The 21,658-nt window shown below is 33.3% G+C and overlaps 3 protein-coding genes across 3 annotated transcripts in view; 1 reads left to right on the top strand and 2 right to left on the bottom strand.

The window, feature by feature from the left end:
- On the bottom strand, positions 243-1,301 carry LOC105170963 (NDR1/HIN1-like protein 13). Its single transcript, XM_011091933.2, has one exon. The coding sequence runs from the start codon at positions 1,128-1,130 to the stop codon at positions 315-317; it is 816 nt and encodes a 271-aa protein (XP_011090235.1). The 5' UTR covers positions 1,131-1,301; the 3' UTR covers positions 243-314.
- On the bottom strand, positions 13,242-16,063 carry LOC105170962 (protein ETHYLENE INSENSITIVE 3). The gene is given in 3 exon segments (XM_020696633.1): positions 13,242-14,855; positions 14,857-15,493; positions 15,597-16,063. Coding segments are annotated over 2 exon segments (1,794 nt in total). The 5' UTR covers positions 15,315-15,493; positions 15,597-16,063; the 3' UTR covers positions 13,242-13,519.
- Positions 21,316-21,658, top strand: part of LOC105170961 (5-methyltetrahydropteroyltriglutamate--homocysteine methyltransferase) — a gene marked incomplete in the record, with an annotated part of 5,647 nt that continues 5,304 nt past the window's right edge. The window contains 1 exon segment of the mRNA XM_011091931.2: positions 21,316-21,658. Within this exon segment, the coding sequence (XP_011090233.1) occupies positions 21,620-21,658 (39 nt within the window).

The following is a 21,658-nucleotide window of genomic DNA, read 5'->3' as shown; positions in this document are numbered from 1 at the left end:
TCATGTGAAAATGCTTTTCAGCATATTATACTTCTTATTTTAGTTTTTGCGTAGTTACAAATAAAAGCTAATTCAATTATTTAATTATGGAATATATTTTGAACGAGATTATGAAAGTTCAATATACTAAGATATTTATTTTATAAGATAAAGTAGATTAATTTTTTTTATTATAAACTAATATTGCATTTCTTAATCTTTTTTTATGTATATATATTGATTAAATTCATATATAAAATAAATAATGAAAAAATTGAATAATATTTAATATACCAAATTAATAAATGGAATTTATAGTACATTATTTACCCTACCTACCACAATCTCACACTATAATCACAGTCATTAGAAACAATCTTCGCCCTCTCATTCAAAGCATCCACGACGACGTCGCATTTGACCATAACGGTTATTTCCCACGTCTTAGCGGACCCCACCTTTATCTTAACCGGTGCTTTCACGTTCACCACTAACGACACTTTACGTTGTTTCTGCGCATTCCTTAACGTCCTCCTAACGGCGGCCTCCAATGCCACGTTGGTCCCCGTTAACGACGTCTCCAGCACCGTCACGTTCTTCCTCGGCTGGTAGAAAGCGGGCAATACGCCATCGCTGAGCTTCGCGTTGTCGAACAAGACGTCAACGGCGCTGTCCTTCAGATAGTACATGCCAACCTTGCCGTTAGGGTTCTCTGCTCTGATGCTGACGTCAAATCCAGGCGAGATGGGCGAGTCGGACGTCAGATTCATCCCCTTTATAGAGATGTTGGTCACTGCATACTTGGGAGATTTAAAACGGAAGACGAGGTAGAGCACTCCGGCGGACACCGCAGCGGCTACGATAAGTAGTAACAGAAGGCAGAAAGTAAAGCAGCAGCAGCGCCAGCAGCAACTCCGGCGGGTTTTCCTGCGGGTGTGTGCCTCAAATTTTCTAGTGTTCTCCGGAGGTGGGTAGCGGAAGATTTGCTCTCTAGGTAGCTGGACGACGTAAGTTGCAGGAGGAGGGACTGGGTTCGAAGGCGGCGGGTTTGGAGGGCGCGGGTGCTGTGTTGAGTTTTCGGATGATGTTGCAGCGGAAGAAGAAGAAGGAGGGGGAGCGGCGGTGGAGGGATGAACCCGTGGATCAGCCATTGTGGATGAAGATGAGAAGAATGTGGGGCGGGGAGGTGTATATAGGGGGAGAGAGAGTTGGTTGTTTGGGGAGTTTGGTTGAGGACTGGGGTGTGAATATTGGCTGTCAGTGAAGGGGAGGAGAGGAGTGATGGAGAGAGAGAGAGAGAGAAGCAGGTGTTGTCTGGGGGAATTCCAAATGGAAAGTGCGTGCGTGGGTGTGTGAAATGCGTAGCTGTGTGATGAGTAAGGCCCGCGTGAAGACAGTTGTTCAAGGGATTATGCCTGGATTTTTTTTGTTTCCTTCCCACTTATGACTTTCTAGTGTAAGGTAGCTATTTTGTGTAATTCAATCTTCGCTTTCAAATTTTATTATATTCTTTTATATATATATATATATATCTCAATGTATGTTTTATGTATAATTTTTTTAAACAAAATATATGGTTTATGTGTATATGAAATAGAGTAAACAAATTAATATAAAAACCTTATTGGAAATGGCTTTGGTGAGGCTGGTGCTGAGAAGGAGCCTGCAACTAAGGAGGAGGCAGAGAAGTTTCAATGCTCACGGAGAAAATTGTTGGGGAAGGGGATCCCCAATCTCTTCAAACTTTAGTCCAATTGAAAGTGAGGCATGTGGTATGCTATGGATTTGGGGTAAGGAGGGGGCAGGGACCCTACCAACCATGATTGGATTGATGATGGAGGAAAGTTCGTCTCCAATTAGAACAGAGGCGTCTGGTTTGATTGCATCAAGCTCTCCTTCTCTACACACACACAACATTCAAACTAGGATGTTGGCAAACCTTAACCTGCCTAGGGTTTTTGCCTAGATTATCTTTCCCATCTACGATAGACCTCATCCAATCGAGTTCTCGATAGACTAAGGCTACTTCTAGCGCTCATATTGTTAAACCTCATCCTAAGAGAGGGACGAGGCTTGAGATATTTGTGGGATCGGTGCAACTTAATACGAACCCTAGACTGCATAGGATATATTCATCAAGCGTTTTTAAAACTCCTTTAGAAATACTATCTTTTATACCGCCGGAGGTACAAAATGATGTGGTTGTGGTTAAACCTACAAAGGAGATATGGACGTTGGGGCAAAGAGATGGCGGACCAAGGCGGTTGGATACTTTCTAAGATGCTGACCGTATTTCCCTCAATTGGATGCTTTTGTGAAATCTACCTAGCTTTCAGTGAAGATGGTGACAACCTCAACAAGTAGGTTCTTCTTTTTCACATTCAAGACCCTAGGACCAATTGAAGAGATCATTGAAAGGGGCTTATGGCTAATTCAAGAGAATGCGATAATACTACAATAATGGGAGCCTAGAATGGCTATGAAAAAACAACAACATACACGTATACCTGTGTGGGTCAAGCTAAAACACCTTCCAATGGAATATTGGATGACGGAAGGGCTCAGTGTAGTCGCCAGTGGTACTGGGAAGCCCTTGTACCCAAATGCTATCGCAAGAGCTTGCTCTAGGATCCATTATGCTAAAGTTCGTGTAGTAGTAAACTTCACCAAGAAATTTAAGAGACAATTTGTGGTTGTTTATCAGACAGAAGATGGACAATAGAGAAGTATGTGTCAAGTTGATATTAAATATGAATGGACTCCATCGATATGTAAAGAATGTGGTGCAATGGTCCATTCAGTGGCTAACTGCCCCAGTAAGATGCCGACCCCAAGACAATAGAAAGAGCTTCATGTGTACGTACCAAAAGCTGGCAAGGGAAGGTGACAAACTCTTAGCAGACTAAGTCTGGAAATGAAAGGAAGACGGTAGATCAACTAAAGAAGCCAAAAACCCCTCATAACAGTAGGCGGAGTGAGAAAGTAAATCAAGTATTAATTTATAACCGATTCCAATTTCTTGACAAAATGTAGGATGAAGTCTTGGCAACTTAATGCCCTAACAGAAGCAGCCATTTGGATGATACTCATGATTAATCTGGGAGCATAGAATGTGCGAGGCTTAATAAAAGAGAACACCAATCAGTTGTGAAAGGGTTGTTTGTTAAGTTTAAAATGGAAGTGATAGGATTAATAGAGACGACGGCTACAGAGCATAAGGGGGATTTTGTTTAGAACACAATTCAATGCTAATGGAATTGATTCACTGATTACCACTCAGGGTTCTGATAATAGAATCTGGTTAGGGTGGAATGGTGTAGAGATTAATGTGAAAGTCATAGAGTCGAGCAGATAACTTAATCATTGCAAATTGCAACGTAAGAACAATCTTGGATCTATGTTCACTACTTTTATTTATGGGGTGAATGACCATATTGGACGACAGGATCTCTGGAACACCATTATTTAGTATTCACCAGCAGTAGAGGGAGAACCCTGGACCTTTTTGGGAGACTTTAATTGTGTATTAGATGATAGCTATGGGGACAACAACGCACTAATGGAAGAATTTGCAGCCTGCTTAACTGAAGTTGGCCGTCTCACCAGTTTCTTAAGTCAAGCCGTATTTTAGGTTTGAAAATTTTTGGGCATCTGATCCCAGATTTTTACGTAGAGTTGACTATGTATGGGAGAACCCAGTCTTTGGTACTGTGATGTATGCAGTAACAAAAGAAGCTTAAAGCTCTCAAGGTTACCTTCAGAGATATGTGAAGGAAGAAATGTGTGGTAGCTGTGAATACTCAAAAAGCCAGGAGTTCCTCATAGATTTCAAGAGTTTGTGTTGGCTTTTCTACAAGTCGGGTATTGCTAGAGGTGGAAAAACTCAATGACGATACAACAGGAAAATGAGATAATCAAGCAACGTACAAAGACTGCATGGATATGGGGATATGTACTTACTGGAAAGAAATTTTTTTTAGATACAAAGTAATGATGGTACAGTGATTCAAGTTCCGGAGACGGTGGCTCAGGAGATTATACAGTGGTTTGAGATAATGTTGGGTGGGGGAGAAGACAACAGTCTATTGAGTTAAAACCTTTTAGACCATAATCTAATGGGTACATTATCAGTGGAGCAGCAACAACAGCTTACCGCCCAAGTTACAGGTGTTGAAGTGAAGCATGCAATGTTCCTTATTGCCAAAGACAAAGTTCCAAGTCTAAATGAGTATAGTGCGTGTTTTTACCAAAAGAAATAAAACTTGGCCTATTATAGGGAATAAAATGAGCATTGCAGTCAAGCAGTTTTTCAGAATGCGCAAATGTTGAAACAAATTTAGGTTTGATCGGTATAATTTGGACTTTTCGATCAAATAGTATGGGATTTAGTCCTCAAACTTGAGGATTAATACAGTCTTATATATGGGATAACCGTATTTAGGGTCTGGTAAGAGATGATCATGTTCTAATGTGGTTATAATAAGCCTTGTTCCAGTGCAATCAGAACGTATATGAAGATTGGTGAGTTCCAAGAGAAGATCTGTGGCCTATCATGAGACGATAGCTATCCCCTATGCGTTTTGATGTGTGTTATGCTCTCGAGAGTCTGTGGCCACAGCGGGTGATCAAATAGGAAAGTATTTTTCTAAGTTGATCAAGTGGAGAAACATAATCAGAATTTAAACGTAGATGACTAGTCCAAAATGAGAACCGATGACCAACCGTGTCCTAAATTAAGATCGGGATATGGCTGGTGGAATGACCATACCCTTATGGCACTTGGTAGCATTAAGGTTCACACCATTTTCACCTATTCTCTAATGTCATGGACCGTTGTTAGACGACCACTTTCGAATTAAGTGTTAATCAAAAGTGATTAATTAAGTATGATTTAATTAATCTAACACAAAAATATTTGCCAATTAAATTATGTATTGACACAAGCCCAAATTTAGCTGAAAGTGAACCTACAAAGTCACACAAAACACCACTCAAGGAAATAGTAGAATTAATTCTAAAGAATGAATTAATTTAAAGAGTTTCAATTAATTCAAGAGATTAAATGATATGATCATTTAAATGGGAGAACTCATGTGATGGGAAGCCCAAAATTTAATTAATGAGAATTAAATTTTGGATTAGATTTAATTAATTTGATAAGATTAATTTTAATTTAATCGGATGAATTAATTAATAGGATCAATTAATTAGAGTTTTTTGACTTGGTAATTTAATGAGATTAAAAAAACCGAGTTGGGCTCAATTATTTGATACATTAATTAATTGGGCTATGGGCAAGAATTTTTTTTATAAGATCAAATAAATTCAACTTGGGCTTTAAGATTGATTGGATTAATTCTATGAAGGACCAAATTTATGGGATTAATTTATTTTTGAATTAAGCCCAATAGGATATATATATATATATATTTATATATGATATACATATATAAGTATGAAATTGTAAGGATGAGTAAGTTATTGCTTGAATACTTATGATACTAGTAGGTAGTGTACTATAAGGGACACACATTGTACCTATTTTTGACATGACATGCAATGTAAACATGTATACATACAATACAATAAGAATATAAAATGTCTCTTGTGATTATTTGTGGAAAGTTACATGATGATCTATATATATACACAATTGTAAGACACCACCATTTGTCTTGAATTTTTATTGTTTCGACCATTGTCTATACATTTTTTATTTATTTTAAGTAGACTCTTTTTTTTATATTGTATATTTGTTGTAGTTGCTGGTTGGACCTAATATTTTTGGGTTAAATACAACTTTTAATGTCACAGGAGAGTAAATTACACTTTATTTTTTTCACAAGAACTTTTCTGTACTTTTCCGTTAACACAGAGGGATAAATTATATTTAACCCAAATATTTTACCATATTATTGCTAGTACGCTACCATATTTTTGGGGCCATGTTTCATAATTTTGTGAATTATTTCCAAACCAAGCCCATTTTCTTTAGGGCCCGTTGGGCTACACTAGAATTCTAAGATTTAAATACTTGCAAACTTTATTTTCGAGAATTAATTTATATTGGTCCAATTTGTATTAAACATGATTTGCCCTTACTTTTAGGCCCGCTGGAATTTAGCCCACATTACTTTTCTAGTGACATAACACAACATATTAGAAAATAATGTATTTTATTTCAAAACTACATTATCAAATATTTAGAAAAATATAAAATCGTGAGACTTGTAATATTAGTAATAGTAATTTTATATTTAATATAATTAAAATTAAAAAAATATTAAAATAAGTTAGAAACTTATTACTCGAACAAACATTTATAGCATCTTAAAAATGTCGTTCGGGCTAATAATAAATCAAAGTGATTAATGAACATGTTTGTGCGGAGCAATGTGCCATCAAAAAATGCCATCAAAGACACCTTCTATCTTTTATAAAATTACAAGTGCCCCTAAGAGGATGCTGATGTAATTTTCATCGAAGAATGTCGATGCAAGTTTTTATCCCGATTGAAGTGCCGACGAAAATTATATTTATAACCTCGTAAACAGTACTATAATTTATTTAAAAATATAGTATATTTGCATAATTAAATTTAATAATAGAGATCATGACCACATTTACCTCATTATTTTTTAAAAAATCATAACCCCTATGTGGTACAAATTCATGTACCATTGCTTCCTAGCCAGCTTGAAAAGGCATATATGGTTCTTGACAACTCAACTACATTCAATACTTAGCTTTCACATCCAAGAAGCATTTGCTTAGGCTATATCAAAGGGCAGCATATCTACACATGTAGATCCTATGTTCCCTTTTCTCCATTCTTTTTAATAAAATATAAACACCTAAATCATGTCAAGAACACAGATTAGTCATTATTTTTCAATACGTCTTGGGATCCATAAACCCTGAAAAATTAAGATTATCCAGTACGTGGGCTCCACTAGAAAAACGAGCACAATATCTCAAAACATGACGACCCCAAAACTAGTGAAAACTTACGTAATAGTACAACATCCATATAAAATATTCGTAATTGAATATAAAAGAATTAGCCATGTCACTAATAGTACACTCATTTCTCTTAAAGTGCTAAAAAATTTTAAAATACAAAAAAAAAAAAAAGTACATGTATGCCACTTAGGTTTTGATCAAGAATTGTCTAGTGAATATGAGACAAGCATCTGGCTGACAACCTCATCAACTTCTTTTGAGGAGTATTATTACAATACATATGATTAATTAAACTAATAATTGTGAGGGAGAGATATATTAATTAATTAAATTAATGATAATTTTGGTTATTGGATAATGCAGAATTTGGATGTTGGTGCATGCATATGTATGTATAAGTAGGTGCTCACAATAAGGCTTTTGCATGTTCTTTTGCCACAAATGTGCAGAGGTGTGTGTGTCAGTGTGTGTTCCTCCCCTTCACTTATGTCCAAAGTTTAAGATTGGCAGTTTGCGTTCTAAGGTGAAGTGACTAAAATATCCTTAAAATTTCAATCACCATCCACGCTTCCAATTCGAATTTATATATTTATGTTTTACTAATTCAAACTACATGTTCTTGGATAGAGAGTCGGATCTGAGTGTTTGTTTGTGTACTAGTTAAAATTATAAATACAAAAAAAAAAAGGCCTGAAAACGACAACACATATGCAGAAGTACTAGTAAAATGCCCTTCGACTTCAATAATCGACCTCTCAATTGGAGTTTTTTGTTTTCTATGGACGTTGTCTATTCCTAGACAGGATGTTAGGTAAGAATTCCTACTTATTTATTAATGAAAAGCGCAAACATACAAGAAAATCTGGAAAACAACAAAGCAGATGCAAAAGTATTAACAGAGTAAATAAGGAGTACGACTCTCTTACACATACAAAGGTATTTATAGTCATTTAATTTAAGTCATTCTCGAAACGTGGAATGCATTTGATAAATCTGTCTTTAGATTCGTATTCTCAATTTGTATTCTACCATATGTATGCATATAACGTATATTAATATTCTTTTAAATAAATAAATGGATTAAATTTTATACACATCAAATTATGTATATAAAATAAAATAAAATATTAATTCGAAAATGGGATCTAAGCTGTCCACGTCGCACTCATCCAACTCTAGATTAAAGAAAAAGGAAATTAAGGGAGGGGAAGATCTTTAGAGATATTTTTTTAATAGTATTTATTTATTTTTGGTCTTCTGTTGTGCTATGGTTTTCAATGTGTCTTTGCTTAATTGGAAGATTACCCTAAAAATTAATATTCTAATTATTTGAGGTCAACCCATTTAAGTCTTGTTCAGAATGTCAATAAACCACGACGAAAATTATTTTTTTTTTAAAATAAAAAAGATCAACGTTATGTTTGAATCTTGAATTTTAATATTAATCCTCGTTTCATATAATGTAATTTTTGTTTTTTATGCTATTTAACTATATATAGAAAAAATATATATTTTTTAATATGACTTATAGTTTGAATCAAGATTCGCCAATACAGATTAAATTTCTTTAGAAAATGTGAAATATTTAAAAACAATTGACATTATACTTAAATTTTTTGTAAAAATTTTTAGCTTATATCTGATCCATATCCATTAGAATTTGAATGAAAAATCGTGAAATCAGCAAAAAAATAAATTTTTAATTTTACCCCTCATTTAATATTTTTATGTATATTTTTATACTTATATGGAAATAGATATAATATATATATAGAATGAGGTTAACATTATTATACTTTTCGTCTCATAAGTACAAAATTATTATATGAGAGTGTTAGATTATGGGTAAAATTGAATTCTTTTTTTTGTCATTTTTTGCTAAAGTTGGTACTTTTTATTTAAATTTTTACAAAATGGGGTTAGGTGCAAACATTAAATTCTCGGAGGGGGTGTAAATATAATATTGGAACTTTTTGGGAGAAAGTATAATTTTGTATTTTCAAATAAAATTTAAATATAATTAATCTTCTATTTATTATATAATTGAGGCATAATTTAAAAAGAATATTTAATTTTATTATATTACTATAATTGATAAGATCGATCAAATTTAATTTAAATAAAAATATATGTTTATTGAATGATGTAATTTGAGAGTGGAGTGTAGTGTGAAATAATGGGAGACAAGTAAAAAGTGAAAGAAGAAGATGACCCAATGAGTCGTATTAGCGTCTCGACAAAAGTTATGCTGTCTTCATCATCTTCACGTGCATCCCACTCTCTCTCTCTAAGTCTGACTTTCTTGTTTTATGTTTTACTTCCAATTTAATTTGTTTTAATATGAAGTTGAAAACTATATATTATAATCTTAATGATAATAATATTTTAAGATTAATATAATACAGAAGAGATTCTTACTATGTGGTTTCAAATTAACCGACCTAACTAACACCAATAAATTAGTACAAACCCAACAAATTTATTATTATTATTATTATAAGAGCATTATTTTATCATATATTTGTTTAATTCTTTCTTGAGGGCATAACCTTTCTTTGCATTTTATTACAAAAGAAAATATTATTTAAAAGTCATATGATATGGTGTGTCATGTAATTAAGTCCAGCTGTGCGATATGTTTTCTACTCTGATTTCATTTAAATTTTAAAAATTTTTGTCTAGTAAAGACATGTTGCTATGCTAGTGGGAGGTATTGAAATTTATGAGCAATCGAAGTAAACTCTTCATGTGCAAGCAATATAAGGCGTGTGCCTATATCATCTACCAGCTAGATGAGCGATTTGGGATGGATACTTAGTCTCGGACGGGGTCAAACGATATGGCGTGTGTGCGATCGATGTCCCTTTGCATGAGATATAGCCCTCTCTAACTTCGTATGAATCTCATAATTTTGTTTTGAAAAAATACATCAAATCGCAGAGTTGCATCATAACCTATGGTTTTAATGTACAGTTAACACTAATTTTCTACTATTATTTTTAATTAAAAACTTAAAATATATATTTAAATATTCAAAATGAGCAGTTGACATATTAGCAAAAACATAATTTAAATAAATGTATTTAAAATAAAATAAAATACCAATTTAAAATAGAAAATCTGAACTGTCATACCAAGCCCCCAACTTCAAAATAAAGAAGAAGGGGAATAATGGGAAGATCTTTAGGGATCTGTTTGTGAATTTTTATTATTATTTGAATTAGAGTTATGTGCAATTCTCCTAAAAGTCAAATACTTTGTTATAAATTTATATTATTACAATCAATTTGAGTGTATGTCTATGGTTGATTGGAAGATGACCCTCAAATTATTATTCTAATCCCTCTTAAGGTCAACTAATGTGTTGCAAATCTTGTAAATATGGTCAATTAATGTTATCCTTAAATCTTGAATTCTAATAGGGATTAGGGGATATTAAGTAAAATAAAATTATTCCCATATTTTAAATTATTTAACCATGTGCTGCAAAATTTCAGTTCGGCTCGAATTCAACTGAATTGGAGCTGATTATATCATAACGCATTACATTTGTCCGGTGCGCATAGATGAAAAAACAACTCGACAGGTGGAATGTGTAATTGGATTTGTGTCAATGAGGCCCGTATGATTATAAGGTCATGAATTCGAATTTCAGCAATGCGCGAATGTTACTCTACTTTTTTAATAGTTTTTAGTTAGTTGCATATAGTTGTGTTGATTGTTATAATTGTTAATGATTGAGATTTACGGCGTTGTAATCGATTCACTGAGGGGAAAAAAAATGCAACGGTACTTGTAATATAATTAATTTAGCGTGATGAGATATATTTCTATAAGAATTTTCAGCTGAAATAATATGACACGAGTTGATAAATATCCAATGAGTCATTAAATAAAAATATATTATGGTACAATAAAATGTTGCCCTTTGCTTAGACTTTTCATTTTCGTGATATAATATCGTTCATAACTCAAAATTCATACTAAAATTTGATTATTTTAAATATAATCAATTGATACGTTCTTTATTCATGAGATTCGAACCTAAAATCTTAAATAAAATGGAGTCTGGAATTAAGAATTATAGTATTGATGAAAATTGAGGAGTAAAACAATTATAGTATTAATTAATTTAATTAAATAGGGTGGAGAATGGGGATGTAAATGTGGATGTGTGTGGGGAAGAGAAGTAATAGAAAGTGGAGAAGAACATGACCCCATAAACAGCATTAGCGTCTCGACAAAAGCTATGTTCCCTTCACGTGCATCCCAATCCCTATAAATATATATATATATATATATATATAAAATAAACAACAAATTCTTTTAAAATTTCAAATAATTATAAATATTTCAAATATTTGATAAAAATTATATTGTACTTGGATGGAGATATGAATTGTCAATTCGCCATTGTTGTATTTTTATTTTTTGAAAAATAAATTATAGAAAAATCGGACTAGGTGGATGAAAAAAGTTTGGAAAAGAAATTATACGCTTAGTCTATAATTTTTTTTTTTTTTGCAAAATTAGTAAATTTATAATCCATAATTTCATAAAAGTATTATGGTCAATTTACTACAAAAAATGGATAAAAATCAAATGAAAACTAATGGATTGGGCTAATTAATTAGGCAATTATTAGAATGAGGGGTAATACTAATTTTTTAAATAATCAAAAAATATTTATAATTATGTCAAATTTTAGAAGAACTTGTTGTTATTATTATTATTTTTTTCCAAATCTTAGTTTATTTATCCAACTTTTAAATTTATTTATTCAACCTTCGCTGTGAAGTTTTATCGTACAAATACTTAAGAATATATTTTTTTGGGCTAAATCAATACCTTCAAAAATAATATTGCTAATAATGCGACGTGGGATGAGATCGGAACTCCATAGTGCCCGGTATTATTCTTACTGAACAGAATTTTATGAGTTTGTCCTTATAAAGGCGTCTTGTTAGAAAAATAAAAATAAAAAAAGACATAAAATTTATAAGACGCGAAAGCTTTTTGACTGTAATTCATATAATTATTAAATATTAAAATGACATAAATAGCAAAATTTGGAAAGCAATATAAATTTTACTCGAACCATAAAAACATAATATTCGATTTATCCAAAAGAAAATAAGAAAAGATCAATTAAAAAAAATCAGAAACCTCCAAATAAAAGTGTTATCGTGTTAATTGAGGTGTTTGGACGCAGGCATGAGGACAAAATGTACTAAATCCATACTTACATGTTTTATGATCATTGATCGTTGACAAATTATTAGGCAACACAATATAAAAATAATTTTAATTTAATATTATGATATTAAATATTTACCATAATAATTTATAATTAAATTATCTCAACCAACATAAACTGTTTAACTAAAAAGCCGCAATTATCATTTTTTAAATACGTTAACTTTTAACCATTAATTTTGATAAAATTTAAAAAATAGGATACGGATCGAATGCATATTTAACATAAAAGAAAGAAAGAATAAATAAATTCATAGATGTAATTTTTTATATTTTAATATTATCGTTATAATATCTTTTAACACTTAAGATAACGAGCGAGCGCTAGAAGACAAATCCTGAGAATTTTTATTTTTATTTCTAAAAGAAGAAAAAGTTGAAATGTATAATTAAAGAAAAATAATGTGTCATCCAAACACTTCCTTAAAGAAGAGAAATGGTTGATGAGTGGAAGCAACATTACACATGCAACACATTAATCTCATTCATAAATGGGAAGACTAATGAAAGCAAATACCAAAGGGATAAGGTTGGGGACCTCTTCACCACTCCCCGCCCCCCCCCCCCCCCCCCCCCCCCCAACCATCCCCACCCCCACCCCAATAATGACACAAACACCAACTAGGAACCATCCAACTACTATTCTACTGTACTTTGTAATGAAATAGGAGCCCGTGACAAAACAATGGCAATAAGACGAAGAAATCAACCTCTTTAGTCAACAAAATACGGCTAGAATAGACATATCAGCCTTAACTATCTCGACTTTAATGTTACGAGTTTGAACCTTATTGAAGTAGTATATCTCGTCGTTTTATGTAGATGTATTGGGGGTTGATGGTGGGCACTGACGGTGGTCATCGAGCTCGTTCTTTTATATGGTTACGGTATGAACAGTCAGTATAGACATGTATAAACCTTAGTAAAGTCCGACTTAGTATTATGAATTTGAACATCATTGGACCCGTAAAATTCGTTGATATGGGTACGTTATAGACGGATGGTGTCCGACTTATAATACTTGAATGCTTGGGTTATTTATATGTGTATAACATCTATGAAGGGTCTTGTGCTATTAGCATAGCATGGTAAAGTGTCTTGAGAGACTAGGCTATATGCAACCTTAACTTGTTTATTACAAGCCATGTTCAACATAAAACCTCTACAACTCTACAAGGTAATAGGAATACCATAAGAAACTAACTAAGACAGCATAGGTGATAAAATTCCACCTTATGAGGATGAGAGCTATTGTGTTTGTGAACTTGTCTCAGAGACCTCGAATGCTGACTGCTACACGGTAGGGGCCGTGATGTTCTTCTTAGTACCAGATGGTGACATCTTGCTTCGGCAGGTTATCCCTTGGAACTCCTGGAAATGCTTCTGTATAATCGATGGATGGTACGTTGAATGGGGAACTAAACATCAGCTGGAAATTTTCAGCAGGGTTGGAGCTGAAAGGCGAATTCATAACCTTGCACTGGTCAAAACGATCTGGCGGACTGAATATTGATGGATTATTAGGTATGTTGTTGTCTTCAAATATGTTCATTCCTTGACCACGAAGGTAGCCGTCTGGTTGGTATTGGCCGTTGCGGTGCTGAAGAGACTTCTCCTTTGTAGCTGTGCCGTTGCCCATATTTGAGTTTCCTTGAACATTGTTGTCATAGAGCGACATAAGCTCGTTGATCATCCTCTGCCCGTCTTCTGGAACTCCAAGTCCCGAAAGATCAAAGGAAGGAGCAGGTGGATTAGAAGGCAGAGGATCCGGCTTTGGCTGGACGAAAGATTGAGGAAAAATGATTGGCTTCACTTCGTTTATGTTGAAGTTTGAAGCCCTAAACTCGGAAGAATGCTTGTAAGGGCAAGAGAATTGATGATTGTCTCTTGAAGTTCTGTCATGAAAACCATGACGAAGTTCACCATGCGGGCATCGAAGATACTCACATGTATATATCTTCTGATCCATCATCGCATTCAGTTCTTTGTCCGATTTTCTCTTCCTGGAGAACTCCAAGTTAGCACTTGCTTCATCCTTGATGGCATGAGATTGTTGTTGAACCGGAAATCTATCTTGGAACCTGTCAATCCCGATATTCAACAAACCAAGGGGATTAGGTTTTTGCTCTTGCACATCAAAGTTCGACTCCTCGTCAGCCACTTCAACATCATACTCACTGCTATCATTCATAGCATATGCTCCACTGCCACCTGACGAGGACAAAGGAGGACAGCGGTCAGGGTAGAGTTCTCGCGCCAAAGCTTCCTCCTGGTTGATGATGGCCAGCCAAGTAGCACTTTCCTTGGCCGTCATCTTGTCCTGCAAGCACTTCGACTGCCTAACAAGCTTCCGAATCTTAGCAATATCGGGAGACATATGCTTGATGACTGCTGTCAGAACCCCCACTTTCCACGCCTTCTTCAGATCATGAGGCTTCTTGTAAGGAGGCGGCCCTTGATCCTTCTGCAAGCCCAACTGATGCCACCATTCTTCCTTCCCACTCGGCCACCAAGGAGGTGGGATGCCTTTCTCTAACGGAAACCGTCTCTGAGGAGGATCGCAGTGCTGCATCAGAGCCGATAACAATGAACCAAGAGTCGTGTCTTGGAGCTCCTGCAACGTGTGCGGAGTTGGACCAATGGGGTTCACACCCTCAGGCAGCCGGTCCATTCCGATCAAATCGGACCTTCTCCTTCCACCACTCCCTGAGATTGTCTGATGCCCCACTCACCGGCTTGCCTTTCTCCGGAATGATTCCGTAAACAAAGCCTTGAGCTTTGCATACTTCCATCATTTTCAACATGTACTTCAAGATCCCATCTTGCGCCCTCGACATCTTCTTCCTCCTTGCCTGCTCTTGTGACTGCCGTTGCTTTGCGGCATCAGTCACACCTACTTTCCCCTTATTCATCTCCTTCAGCCGTTTATGCAGCATCTTGTCCCTCCACATCCTCCTTTCAAGCTCATCCACATCAATCTCCTCATCTGTGTAATCATCATCTACCACTGGCTCCACCTCAACAGCCTGAGGAGCACACACTTCCGCGCCCTTTATAGGAGCAGAGGAAAAGAAATCAAGATCCCCACAAAACCCCATGTCATCAAACATCATCATCGTCTCAGCCTGCACAACACCAAACGAAACCACGCCAAATTCGCAGAGAGACCACAGAATCACGAACAGAATTCAACTTAAAGCTTCAAAACCCCGACAATCGCCGTCTTCTCCACCGAAACACGAAATTTAGCAACATATATAAACAGGGAACTGCTAACACATCCTGGTCTTCCAACCTGAAAAGAAAAAAAAATGATCAAAACCAAGAACCTCCACAAACAAGACTCCAAGAAAATACATAAATTCCCAGAAAAGAAAGAAACAAAGCAGATTGTTTACTCCATCAAATTGAACACATGGATGAAGATAACTAGACCACAATTTTTTCCTCACATGTAGGATGTAATTAAAGCTAACTGGGAAAACAATACATCACATGATCACTTCAACCAAAAAGGTGAAAGAAAAGAAGCCTTCAGTTAAAGTTCTTGAAAATCCCGGTATCTTTTAATGGCAAAAGCTTTCATCAGAAGAAAAGTCCAGATCTGAACAGATTTTCAGGAAAGTTTTGCAAAAGATCACAAAAAATGCCCGGGAAAAATAAAAAGCAAAATCAATGCATCTGAAGTAATATCTGCTGGTACTCATTCCATCCAAAGATCATTACAACAAAATCTAATTAATTAATAACAACAGTTGACATCAAAACCCCCCATAATATTTAATAATCTTAAACAGTAGTATTAATAAATCAAACTTTTGGTATTTGGATCCACCTGCTGTTCATCAATCTAAAGTACAAAACCCATAATTCTTTTTAAAAAAAAAAAAGATTTTTCAATAACAAGAACTGTTTGTACCAAAATAGTGTAAAATTCTGCACCACAAATAAGAAGATAAAACTTCCAGTCTTGCACCATAACCTCCCGCCCGCCCCCTGTTCCCTCACCCCACAAAAAATTAAAAACAAAAAAAGCAAAACCCATAAGAAGAAAATGAAAAAGAAGCAAACTTTAATCAAAAAGAAAAAAAGAAGAAGAAGAAAAAACCCAAGAAAATAAGAAGAAGAAGAAGAAGAAGAAGAGTTTTGATTTGTTGTATGTTAAGAGTTGCGTTACCTGAGAGTATTATTGTGAAGTTCCTTGTTCAAACACACTTCCTCTCCTACAGAACAGAATAATTGACCCACTAAAGAGAAATAGCAACAGAGAAAGAAAGAGAGCGAGGAGGGAGAAGAAGAGAAGAAAATGATGGCAGGCAAGCAGAGGCAGTCCTCTCCTACAGAATAATTGACCCACTAAAGAGAAATAGCAACAGAGAAAGAAAGAGAGCGAGGAGGGAGAAGAAGAGAAGAAAATGATGGCAGGCAAGCAGAGGCAGGAGCTTTTGTAGTTGTCTATAGTATTCTATTCTACTACTATTATATATATCCTTTTATTTTTAATTATTTAAATAAATTAATAATCATGTGAGTTTCTGGGGAGGTGAAAAGCGTCGGCGTTGGGTAAACCCACACCCACACCCCAAACAGGAATTCATTTAATTCATTACAATGTGTATGTGTGTGAAAATATTTAAAAGAGAATTCTTGAAATTCATTAATGAATGGGAGAAGGAAAGGTGGTCATGTTCAAAGCAGCACCTCTCTCTCTCTCTCTCTCTCTCTCTAATATGGGAAGATTAATTTTGGAGTAATTGTGTTCTTATTGTTCGGAGTTTGCGCGTTTTTACCTCTCTTTATTAATCAATTACTGCCCACTGCTTCATTTATTCTTATGAATGCATTTAAGACGCGCAGTTTGTGCATAGAGCGTGTCTTTGATGTTTATGTTTTGGACTGTTAAATTACTTCTTGTTATTATATTTCATATATATTGAATGGGTTGAAGTTGTGGACGATGTATTTATCTGAGTTGACGATGGGATCTATACAATTTGATTCATGAAATATTCAACATGGATATGTGATTTTTTATCTAAGATAGTAGGTTGACCCGTAATGCACATCCGTTATATTTGTTGAGATAGCTTCCAACTGAATTCTTCCTATACTTAAATTAGAATTTGATTAAGTAATATTATAGATTCGACGGACTAAATTTCAATGTTATAAACGTTTCCGTGTTAATGGAATCAACTGGTACTTATTGAGGACTGATTGTCAAGTACCATACAGAGCCACGTGAGTGCCTATTGATGCTTGGAGCATCAACGATTGTCATCCCGAGCTATTGAATTGGTAAAATTCAGTTCGATTAAAAGACAAATATTTTTGTCCGATTATTCAAATGAATCCCAGTAAATAAATCATTGTGATTCTTTAAAATATACTTCTTATGATTGAATTTTTTACTTGCTATACACTTCCATCTAAATGTGAATCGAAATTAACACCCTCATATTGTTTCTTGTTATTTCACTTATATCTATTTTGTGATTTCTTTTCAAATTCCATTAATAAAAAGTGGGGATGCCTCAAATTAAAAATACAATCTCAAGATATTTGTGTAATTAGACTTGACCTCAGGGACTGTCACCGTAAAATTTTCCTAAAAAAAACAAGCTCCAATGTTTATTCATTTCTCTATTTATTTGTTGGGGTGGAGGGGTTGTAATGGTAAATTGATGTGCTGATATGTTTGAACAAAGTGTTGAGCACTTTGGTCCATTGGAATTTCACTGCCATATAAAGAAAATTGTGATAGAAAGTCATAGTGAACATTTTTACATTTATTGACCAACATTGGAATGCAAGAAGAAAAGTCAAGTGAACAACAAATATCTCCACCCCCCTTAAAACGCGAATCAATTGATGTGGTTCAGCAAAACACGCTTTACGCACAAAATCAGCATCTGTTTGCTGAAATTGTAAACAATTTTAGGGTATCGAATTTTCTGATTTTGATTTTCTTATAGAATATGGGGGGAAATGCTATTTGGAAATATTCTCCGATCTTTCTGTTAAAGGGTTGAAGAATGATTTTTACTTATGAAACTCATTTTATTCGAAAAAATAATGATAATAATTTATCGATATCCAATTTATAGATTTTTCATTTTTTTTAATAGAACGTATTATTTAAAAATATTCCATGATTCTTCTAGTAATCGATCAAATTGTTTACGTATGAAACTCGTGTTTATTAATTATGTAGTCTATTATTACGCCCTTATGGTTATGAAATCAAGAGGGATAATTATGAAAGGACAAATTAGGAATGTTAAGTTGTTAATCCCTGAATCTTATGGGTTCAAATTGACTCGACGACTGTATAATTTATTATAAAATAATTAATTTTTAAAAATGTGATTATAGCTTCTGGACTAATAATTTCATAATTATTTATCCAATTTAAAAAAATTATAACTAAATTACAACACCAACTTTATTTTTAAAGTTAAAAGGAATTAAAAGTAATTATATAAGGGACATAATGGGTAATTAGATAAAGAATAATTGTGGTGGGATGAAAAACTATAAATTTGTACTTTCTATTAAAATATGGTTCGAATGGAATTTAAATTTGAAAAATAATAAATTGCAGCAACATCTCCTGAAATTTTAACATAATTACAAATATTCTACTATTAATTGAAAAATCACACATACCCGATTGATTTTAATGTTCGTGTAACAATGAGTCAATTCCTTTAGATTTTCGTCAAATTTTTGTGGTGACTGCACATAATGTCCTTTTCGATTATGAATTATAACTTTTTATAATTTTATAAGATATTTTTATGAACTTATACTCTAAATGGATTATTACATTACCACCCTCACATTTTTTTTATATTTTTTTTATTAAAAAACAAGGGTAAAATAGTCATTTTTATCATATAAGGACTGCATAATTACTTTTCAGTTGAGGGCAGTATTTATAATTTTTTAAATAATAATGAAGCATTTACAATTATACTAAAACTTCACAAAAAATGATTGTAATTTACCCTTTAAAAATTATGATTGCAAAAGGGCCAAATAGTGCAAGAAACTGTTTAACATTTGAAGCATATGGTTGAACTGCTCATTGGTAGAGCCAAACATGGCTTAGAAGATGTGTATACTTAATCAATTATTGCACTTAATATATAAACAAAAATTAATTGAATTGACATCGCTCTCCTTATAAAATAAGATAATTCTAAATTTCAATTTGGATTGTTTTCAAACCTCACCTTTATTACATATAAAAAAGTATATGTATATATCATACATACCCTCTCTCTCTCTCCATTGTGACGGATACATGTAGTTATTTTAATTAATTTTATTTTTTTGGTACGTCCACATGCCTTTAAATTAAATTTAATTTAAATATCGAAGAATTATAATTACATGAAATTATAGTTGAAGAATGGTGCCCTCTCAAATCCTTACCTAATTTTTTCCAGATACATTACAACTTGTGGCACCTAAATCATATGCACAAATAGGAAAAATCCTACCATGGAAGTGACCCATACATGAAATTGCACCTTTGATGGTCACAAAAAATGTACCTTTTCTTGTTTTTAGATAGAATTGATCTACCCCAACATTTAACATATTAAAGTATTGTAAATTAATCAAATCTATTTAATAATTTTACACACTAATATTTAAGGCCAAAATCATACAGATATTTATTTAATTTCTTGTTATTTTTATACAGCCAGTTTCAATGAAAACTAGTACAAACGCTGATTATTTTTTTTTAAATAACGATCATGAATATATATATATTTAAGTCCCAAAATTTAGTTTGGAGTTGTCATAAATTTGCAATGATCAAAATTAATAAAGGGGTCGTTTTAAATAATTGTTACTTCATTTTAAATCTGTACAAGGAGGTAAATTGCTTTATTTTAAAAAGTATAGGGGGTAAATTGCTATACTTTTTTCATAAAGGGGTAATATGCTTATTTTCAATATTACCGGGGATAAATTACTATTCACCCAAATTTTTTATTATTTAAAATAAAACATAAAATGACAGACATAATGATAGATAGAAAGTTAAATTATATTTAAATAATTTCCAAAGTTACTTACACGTGACCCCTTTTACATTTCTTCTCTCTTTGACTCTTCTTTTTTTTTTTTTTAATTTAATTTTTTATTTCAAACAAAGAATAATACAAAATGCAATTAAAGTTAATTAAGCGTGATTAGCAAAAAGTTGACAGTGACACAGCTAACTTTTGTAGCACGTGATGAAATCAAATCAACTTAGACTTTTCAAGAGTCTGATTAAGACTTAATTTAAGTGTAGTTTAAATTGCGTGGGATTAATTTTAAATTACTTTTGATTCTTTTAAAAAAAAATTATTACGTCATTACATTTTTATATTTTTGCATATGTATAATTTTTTTTTTCGATTATTAATTTTATAAATTAATAATATATACTTTTTGTTATGATATGACATCACCAACAATAAAAAATAAATTATTAATTTTTATTAACTAAAAAATATTAATTTAACACCATAAAATGCACATTCTTCAATTGAAAAATGAAAATTAAAAATGAGAATCGGAGGCTATAATATTTTATTAAATGAAGAGTTTTGAAATTTCAGCGTTACGGAGAACAATATCCGTTACTTGCAACTTATAAATTTAGCTAAATAAAAATATTCATCGATAGTTGTAATACTTTTTTATATTAATTTCGACCATAGAAAGATAAAGGATATAATTTTCTTTGTAAAAATAAGTCTAAAAAATGACAATAAAAATTTAAAAATTTAATCCAATAGGTGTGTCATTTGCCAACAAAATAAAATAAGTAATTAAATAGTAAAATCAAATAAGCATAGCCCATTTTATTTGCATATGTTTGGGCCTTGTTGCAGAAGAAGAGCCCAATAAAGTTCAACTTAATCACTAAAGGGTCCGGTTCTATGGGTCCAATATGATATGATAAGGCCCAAATCTCTTTAGAGTTGAGGGCTCTTGAGCTTAGGTTCAGCCCAAATTCAGTTATTTTGTGACGAGGACACGTCATCCATTAATGAAAGTTCATTAAATAAAAGAAAAAGAAAAATCACAAATTTAAATCAGTTAGAAAATTCTCGGAGATTTTCGTATACCGACTACTCTCTCTCTCTGTCTCTCTCTCTCTCTCGCGGAGGTTTAAAATATGGAATGGAAGCCAAGCTGCAAAAACCTAACGTAAAACCTTACAGAAGGAAAATCAAGAAATTCAGTGGGAAAGAGAAAGCTATGAAAAAGAAATGAAGTTTGAGCAAAAGAAAAAAGAGGGGTAGCAGCGCAGCGCAGCGCAGGTGTATGAACTGAAATGTTGATTGATGAGCAAGGGTGGAAGGAATGAGATGACGACGTAGCAACAAATGGGCAATATAGCAGTATAAATATGAGGCAGATTTCTCCCACTCTCATCTCATTCCATTCC

This window comes from Sesamum indicum, linkage group LG9, assembly GCF_000512975.1.
Source record: "Sesamum indicum cultivar Zhongzhi No. 13 linkage group LG9, S_indicum_v1.0, whole genome shotgun sequence".
Lineage (NCBI taxonomy): Eukaryota > Viridiplantae > Streptophyta > Magnoliopsida > Lamiales > Pedaliaceae > Sesamum > Sesamum indicum.
Note: the sequence above shows the minus strand (reverse complement) of the source record. Positions and strands in the feature narration are given on the sequence as shown.